The sequence below is a fragment of the Sinocyclocheilus rhinocerous genome, unplaced genomic scaffold, assembly GCF_001515625.1.
Source record: "Sinocyclocheilus rhinocerous isolate Xijiao unplaced genomic scaffold, SAMN03320098_v1.1 scaffold458, whole genome shotgun sequence".
In the NCBI taxonomy this organism is placed as follows: Eukaryota; Metazoa; Chordata; class Actinopteri; order Cypriniformes; family Cyprinidae; genus Sinocyclocheilus; species Sinocyclocheilus rhinocerous.
The window spans coordinates 70,251-78,543 of record NW_015664005.1 but is presented as its reverse complement, the minus strand read 5'-3'; the positions used below and the strand labels follow the sequence as shown (position 1 = coordinate 78,543).

Below are 8,293 nucleotides of genomic sequence, written 5' to 3'. Positions count from 1 at the left end.
CCAATAATAATAATAATAACAATAAAATACATGGACTTACAAGACTTGTGGGATGAATAAAAAAAAAATTCTTGTAGGCCTATTTTATGTACTTTATTTAACATTCATTCATAATAAGATGATTTTCTCAATATTTAGATTTTTTTGCACCCTCAGATTCCAGATTTTCAAATATTGTCCGATTCTAACAAACCATACACCAATGGAAAGATTATTTATTCATATATTTATTCAGTATAAATCTCAATTTCAGAAAATTGACCCTTATGACTGGTTTTGTGCTCCAGGGTCACATTTAGTCTTTTAGTTTCATATTTAAAGTATATTTTCATTTTTTTTTTTATTATCTAATTTCATATTTCAATATTCAAAATATTATTTTAGGAGCATTAATCTCATTTTGCATTATTTATGCAATTGTAATTACTGTGTAACTTCATCTAAACGCTTCTTCTGCAGTGTAAAACTGGATTTTACTGACATTGATTTAATTTGATTGGTAACAGCCTACAGTGTGTCTTATTCTAATTGAATTTATTGATTAAATGTAAGAATGTGAGATAAAAGATGATGCATATAGAAATTAGAAATACAGAAATATTAGAAAACACTGGCCTTATAAAGATCAAATGCCCTGGAGATCAGTTTAAGAGGGCAAATGTCGGCCCTTAATGGAAAAGCTGATTTCTGGCACAGAATATGAAAAGCTTTGAGTCATCAGTCCAGAACGGGCCGAAACCACACTCAGCAAAATATTGTCTAATTACATTAACGATAACATCCCAGAAAATACTGCGATGTAGAACACACAGTGTTAGACAGGAGCGTGAAGAACTTGAGATCGGGGTTGGAGAGTTTCTGTGCGGATGTGAGCGTTCAGCGAGATGTTTAATTACGCTGACGGAGAACGAGGTCGCTGCAGAACGAGCGAGGATTCAACAAAGAGTTTCCGCTCCTCCGTGACCCAACCCAGAAAAACAAAGGAGAAACGCCTGCTGCTTCGATGGAGCTCTGAGAACACAGAATACAGCACAGACTCACAGGAGTGAACCTCCGTCTCTTCAGAGGAGCTGTGACGTGATGAGGGACAGACGGGAAACACGACGGTTCTTCATGCTTTTCTCTGCACTGCATTAATACAAGCGTTCATCACGGCAAACAAACCCAGACAGAGACCGATATACAGAGACAAACACCGCAGAATCACATGATTATCTCAGCTCAGTGCCACGCTGAGAAACACGTTCTTCAGTCTGTATTGATTCAAATCAGCCTTCATTTGATGCAATGCTTTGAATGTCACTGTAATGTGTTTGTTCTTATCTTATCTGTTACGAGCATGCATTTAGCAGATGCTTTTATCCAAAGCGACATGCAAAAGAGGAAAAGAGCACCTATAAATCTGTTTTAATGTGCGTCTTATATTCAGGTTATGACGTGTAATACAGCTTATACAGTTATGAGGACCTTTATAATGCATCATATTATTTCACCAGAGACATATCTTTAGTGCAAAACTGTAAAATAATCTATTAACGTTAATTGCGTAATTATTTTCTAGAGTCTAAGGTTGAATCATTTGTGACCCTGGACCCACAGTCAAAAGCTGAATAAATAATCTTTCCATTGATGTATGGTTTGTTAGGATCGGACAATATTTGGCTGAGATACAACTATTTGAAAATCTGGAATCTGAGGGTGCAAAAAAATCTAAATATTGAGAAAATCATCTTTAAAGTTGTTCAAATGAAGTTCTTAGCAATGCATATTACTAATCAAAAATTAAGTTTTGATATATTTACGGTAGGACATTTACAAAATATCTTCATGGAACATGATCTTTACTTAATATCCTAATGATTTTTGGCATAAAAGAGAAATGTATAATTTTGACCCATACAATGTATTGTTGGCTATTGCTACAAATATACCCCAGCGATTTAACACTGCTTTTGTGCTCCAGGGACACATTTATTAGTGTTTTGTTGTCTCCTCCTTTCATTGCATTGTGGCCTATATAGTGTCCGTTTTAGTGACAGCAGCGACTACTGTTGTTTTTTATTGTGCATTATAATTAAAATTTGATTTGATATTATTATGACTAGTAAATGAGCTCAGCTCTAGTTCAGGACAGATAATGCATGGTTTTTGTTCTTCACATTGAGTCTTTAGCTCCTGAAACGTTCACTCAGCGTGAGCTCAAATCCACAGAAGCCTTGAACTCGCTCGCAGGGATTGATTGCAGAGCTTTAGACCTCTGATCTGCATTTGAAGAACACACACACACACACACACACTCACACACACACACACAGACACACTCTCTCACACACACACACACACACACACTCTCACACACACACACATGCACTCACACACATGCACACACACACACACGCTCTCACACACACACATGCAGCCACAGCACCACCTTCTGAGCGTCGGAGGAACTGCAGCTCCGTCTCTCCGTTCACACAGAAAACACTGGAATGCACGAGCTTCTCCTCTGTGTGTGTTGATCTGAAAGCTGAGAAGCGTGTGCGTTTACCTCGGTGTCGTCCTCCGTCCGGAGCCCCAGATTGAGGACGGCATGCGGCGCTTTCAGTCTGCTCCGAGCCGATGTAGCCATCTGCAGATTGAGCTGCCAACCCACAAGATCCAGCTGGAAAACACACGAGAAACACACTCAACTTAGCTTTACCTTGAAATCTAATGATTTCTTTAGATATTTACAACTGTGACACACTGCCATAAACACTGGGACATAATTAAAAGATCTCCAACAAATGTAGAAAAATATTTTATTAATATTATTGAACATGGTTTACCTAATAAAAAACATGTAGCCCATATGTGACCCTGGAGCACAAAACCAGTCATAAGGGTCAATTTTTCGAAATTGAGATTTATACACCATCTGAAAGCTGAATGAATAAGCTTTCCATTGTTCAAAAAAAGAGACACACTGAACTACACCATGAGCTCAAACACACGCTGATGTTCAGATCTGACGCTGATCTACAGCGTAACTACAGGACCAGAGATGACACAGATTATTAATAGACATTAATATAATGAAGCCAATAATAACACTTCAGATGCTCCTGATACACTCTTAATAACAACTGGCTTTAACATCCATGGAACCTTTCAAATGCACAAGAGATTATTAAAAAAAAATGTTTTTCACACTAAGAAAATATGTTTCTTTTAAGAACTGATCACTGAAAGGTTCTTTGGAGAACCTAAAACGGTTCTTCTAAAGAATTACTGTGAAAACTCCCTTTAGGAACCTTTAATTTTAGGAGCGTAGAGTCATTAGTCCGTGAGTCTGTTGTTTGTGAGTCTTTTGACTGATTCATTACAAGGAATCGTTCAGAGAGTAATTTGTTCATGACTCAGTTATTCAACTATTCACACTGAAGGGAGTTTGAGTCTTTTTGACCGATTCATTACAAAGGAATCGTTCAGAGAGTCATTTGTTCATGAGTCAGACTCCACTGTTCACTCTTCACGGTTCTGAATCAGATCTGACATGAATTAAGGATCTCATCTTCGTGAAAACTCTCCCGAAGGTTCAGATTGGGCGGAGATATGGGTCAGACCTCAGATTCATGCAGACATCCAGAACTGAGCCTGAACTCACCTTGTTTGGGGCAAATATGCCGAGTCTGATCTTCTGCAGCACGTCTGGAGCAGCTGAAGCCCAAACCTGAGCGAACACCTCAGCTTTCTCCGGCTGGACGCTGATGTTCTCCAGCTGCTGTCTGAGAGACGCTGGTTTGAGGTTGTGATACACGGCCTGCAGAGAGAAATCCTCTGCTTTACATCGGATCACGCATTCATACAGACTCAATATTAACACCAGGTCATTCCTGCAATATGAATATAAATACAAACAAACTTCCTATATAATGCTTATTCAGAGATGCTAAAACAGAAGCTGAACAGTACGACTTGTCTTTATTAATTTTATTTAGTTTGTGCTGGTATCTCTCTTTCTGTGCGGGTGGTGACAGATTTAACAGATCCGGTTCAATTTCATCTTGATTCTCTTTTAGGAACTTTCTTAAAATATTAAATATGATGCATTCTGTTGGTTAGGAGGAGACCTTGAAAAAATATTGAAAAATGTAACACTTTAAAATTATTTTGTAATTTCACATAATTTAAGCACTTTTCAAGTATCTCTTCATAAACACCCAAACAGAAATGTAATATATGACATGTAATATTGCCATATATGTTAACTATAAGGCCATATCTATAATTTTACACACATATATATATATATTCTTTGGGTAGATGAATATATAAGTGTATAACATATATAAAATTGACATAGTAATGTGTTTACATGTGCATACTGTATGTTAATAATATTTGTTTATGTTATTATATGTAGCAACCATATATGTCAGCAATATATATTTTACTTATGCAACTTTATTAAAACAATGTATACACTGCAAAAACTGATTCTCTTACTTAGTGTTTGTGTTTTCTAGTATAAATATCGAAACATTCTTGAATCAAGATGCATTTACTGTACGAGTGAAATTACTTAAAATATTAAGTCTTGTTTTCTGTAAAAACTCCTGTTCCTGTGTCCGACCAGACACAGGAACAGTTTCTTCCCTCAGGCAATCCATCCACACACACTCACACACACTCACACACACACACACTCACACACACACACACTCACACTCACTCACTCACTCACACACTCACTCACACACACTCACCTTCAGGTGGAGCTTCTGCAGAATGCGGGACAGAAGTCTGGAGAACTTGCTGCTGTCGATGGAGTTGATGTGAGTCACGGCTTCTTTAATGCTGCAGGAGAACAGACACAGAGACAGAGAATATTCTCAGCAGAGCAGGGTCGTAATCTGGATTACGTACTGGATTACAACTTCCTCTAAAAAAATTAACCATAGCCTATGGTATTAACATTGATTAATTAATAAATACATTTATTATGTAAAAAATAAATAAAAACAAAAAATGGTTTTGTTGTAGTGATTTTGTGGTTTGTGCGACTTGCGTGTTTCTGTATTTGTTTGTGTTGTGAGTATTTGCAGCGCATGTGCTGTCAAACTGATGAAGATGTTTTCATAATTTGCTGGTGCTTTTTCTACTTGCACGTGTTTTCTGAAGTTGCAGCGCTTGAGCTCTCTGAGCCACCGTAGTAATCAGACTACAGTTACTTTTTAATGGATTACATGGTTACATATAATACACACAATAGCAATATTATAAAACAGATAGTTCCGGTCCTTGATTCTGATTGGCTGAGCCGTGTTCGAAGCTGTTGTAAAGGACTCTACAAAGTAACATACACCTTTGTTTACATTTGTGTGTTGCTCGGCAACCACTTTGTTGCAACCACAACTGTTTCTGAGGAACTACATTGTTTGGTGGAAGAATACTGTTTTTATTAATATCATTACACTTTATTTGCTCTGTTTTATTTTGTGAAACCTTACTACGTATATGGAATACATACAATTGTCGATTTGTATATTTTTTATTCCTTATTTACTTGTTCTATTTTTTATTATCTGTGTTTTTTGTTCTGTCACTGTCATTCTGTTACACTGTGGAAGCTTCTGTCACGAAAACAAATTCCTCGTATGTGTAAACATACCTGGCAGTAAAGCTCATTCTGATTCTGATTCTGATTCTGAAAAATAAATACATTTAAAAATTTTGTGAGTTTTTCCTTAAAACAAGCAAAAATATCTGCCAATGTGGCAAGAAAAATAATCTTGTTTAGTCTTTGAATATTTTTAAGATATTTTTGCACGTTTTGAGCAAAAACAAACAAAATTTAGAACTCTGAAAGAAGCGAAACGAGACTGAACATGGTGAAGCGAAACTGAAAATACCATGTTTATAATATGTTGGGACTGTGTGTGTTTAAGATGCTGGCAGATGTTTAGAGCGGACCGCAGCGGTTACTGGTGAAGAAGGAGTAAAGGCTGGACCTGCTCGAGGATGAAGGACAGGGTTTCCAGCAGCAGATGAAGAGTGTGTTTCTCCAGAGATAGACCGCTCTGGAGCTTCTCCTCCTCCTCCTCACTGAAGGAGCGCTCCTCCTGAGTAACACAGAGCATCAGCATCACACACACACACACACTCACACACTCACACACACACTCACAGCAACCACAACTGTTTCTGAGGAGCTACATTGTTTGGTGGAAGAATACTGTTTTTATTAATATCATTACACTTTATTTGCTCTGTTTTATTTTGTGAAACCTTACTACGTATATGGAATAACCGTTTTATAAAAGCAATAAGCCCCGTGAAGCCGTGGTATACAGTGAATTTATAACAGCTTCGCGTCGCGCCTAACAACACCCCTTAGCTGTTATAAACTCACTGTACACTGACACTGGGGCTTATTGCGTTATTGAATTATCACTCGATCGGTTATTTTACAATGAAGGCTATTACTTTGGAGGGCGTTTGTCTTTCAAACACATTAAAATGCACAAATTCACCAACTTGTTTCTCATCTGATCCTCTGTCACCTATTATATTTTTATTTGAAGTACCCCTGAGATTGTAAATAATTAAACACATCTGCATGTTCATTGGTTCTCTGATGTTGGTTATGGTCACATGACATGCAGGTAAACAAATAAAATATATAATTTTTTTCAGTAAGTGTTTTATTTTGATTCATTTTAAAATTATTTGATTTAACTTAACATTTTTATGATTTAATTAATTATTAGCTTTTCATTCAACTCATAAACTGCCTGCAAACTTTGACGTAATAATGTTTAATGCACTTCATGTTGTTGATAAGAACAAATGAACTATATTTTCTTACTCTTTGCATTTTTATATCAACATGGTACAAGATTATTAACGTTAGTTAGGTCTAAAGTCTCAAGTACTCTGATAATATGACTTAAAATGTGTTTTAAGTGATTACGCCACTAACTACAATTTTTGTCATGTAATTTGGACTCAGTAACGGATTACAATTTGTAAATAATCTACCCAGCTCTGACTATCATATATGAATTATTACAGTTACAGTTATTGATCAGTGGCTGTAATAATGTGTTAAACGAGCATCTCTCTGTCAGACACATTCACATCAGTATAGAGTATAAACTCGGCAGAAATACCGCGAGATCGTAGTAAATCGATGTGTTTACCTCTGTGTCTCTGGGATTATTGAACTCATCGCTCGTTTCGTTTCTTTTCGCGTCCAGATGCAGTCCCTTCCTAGCGCAAGGGCACGTTACGCGTGACGTCAGCTCGTCGACACGCCCACCGCGCTCAGCGACGTTCAGTACTTCCACACATAATAACCGGAGTAAATAATGTGTGATGAAAGCGAACGTGTAGTTAAATACTGTCAAAACACACGACTATAATAGAAACAATGTATAGAAATTGATGCGCAACTGTCGCCATGGCAACCATAGTTCCCGCCCACATACCATAATTACTGTAGTATTTTGTTTACTGTCCACAAAAACGAGCAGGCAATGTTCAGAAAAATCAACTTAATTCAGAGGGAAACAAGTTTGCATTGACAGATATTTGTTCTTGTTTTAATCATTAACTCCAGTAAATATATTGTGATATATAAGGCTGTTTAGATATTTGTACTGGAAAACAAAACAGAAATACTGAGGAAGAGATTCATTTTTACATTTAATGCCACAACTTTATGAATTTAAGACTTTCTGCTCTGATTTTAGAGCTTTTTAGTACTTAATTTGTGAAAAGGTGAATTAAGACTTTTTAAGACCCGCAGAAACCCTGTTAGGCCTGTTTTTTTCATTATTTAACAAATAAATGAACAGGTGTTTGTGAGTCGTAATTTGTGTATTAATTGTGTATAAATGTATTAATAACCATCCACAATACACAATACTGTTTGACTATTTATAGAAATCTGAGTGAACTTGAGCTTTCCATCAAACACAAGAGCCCAGAAAACAAGAGTTAGAGAAGAAAATAATCTGATCCTTTATTTTGTTGCAAAAGGAAATAGAAGCAGCACTTAAGAACCAAAGCAAAACTACCAGCATAAGAAAAGAGAAGACAAAACATATATAAATATACTCTGAACACAGTCATATCATTTAGGCATATACAGCATCATTTACTGAAATATTTCCATACTGGAATGTTTGTCAGGCGTGATGTTGAGAGCGCTACACACACACACACACTCACTCAGACACACACACTCACTCTGACACACACACACACACTCACTCAGACACTCACTCACTCACTCAGACACACACAC

At 36.7% G+C, this 8,293-nt stretch overlaps 1 protein-coding gene across 1 annotated transcript in view; it reads right to left on the bottom strand.

Annotated features, from left to right (window-relative positions):
- Positions 1–6,122, bottom strand: part of LOC107729052 (COMM domain-containing protein 10) — a 22,746-nt gene extending 16,624 nt beyond the window's left edge. The window contains exons 1-4 of the mRNA XM_016539401.1: positions 5,994–6,122; positions 5,654–5,689; positions 3,647–3,802; positions 2,549–2,662 (exon numbers count right to left, since the gene is read on the bottom strand). Of these exons, the coding sequence (XP_016394887.1) occupies positions 2,549–2,662; positions 3,647–3,802; positions 5,654–5,689; positions 5,994–6,122 (435 nt within the window). The remainder of the gene's footprint in view (positions 1–2,548; positions 2,663–3,646; positions 3,803–5,653; positions 5,690–5,993) is intronic.
- Between the last annotated feature and the right edge of the window lie 2,171 nt (positions 6,123–8,293).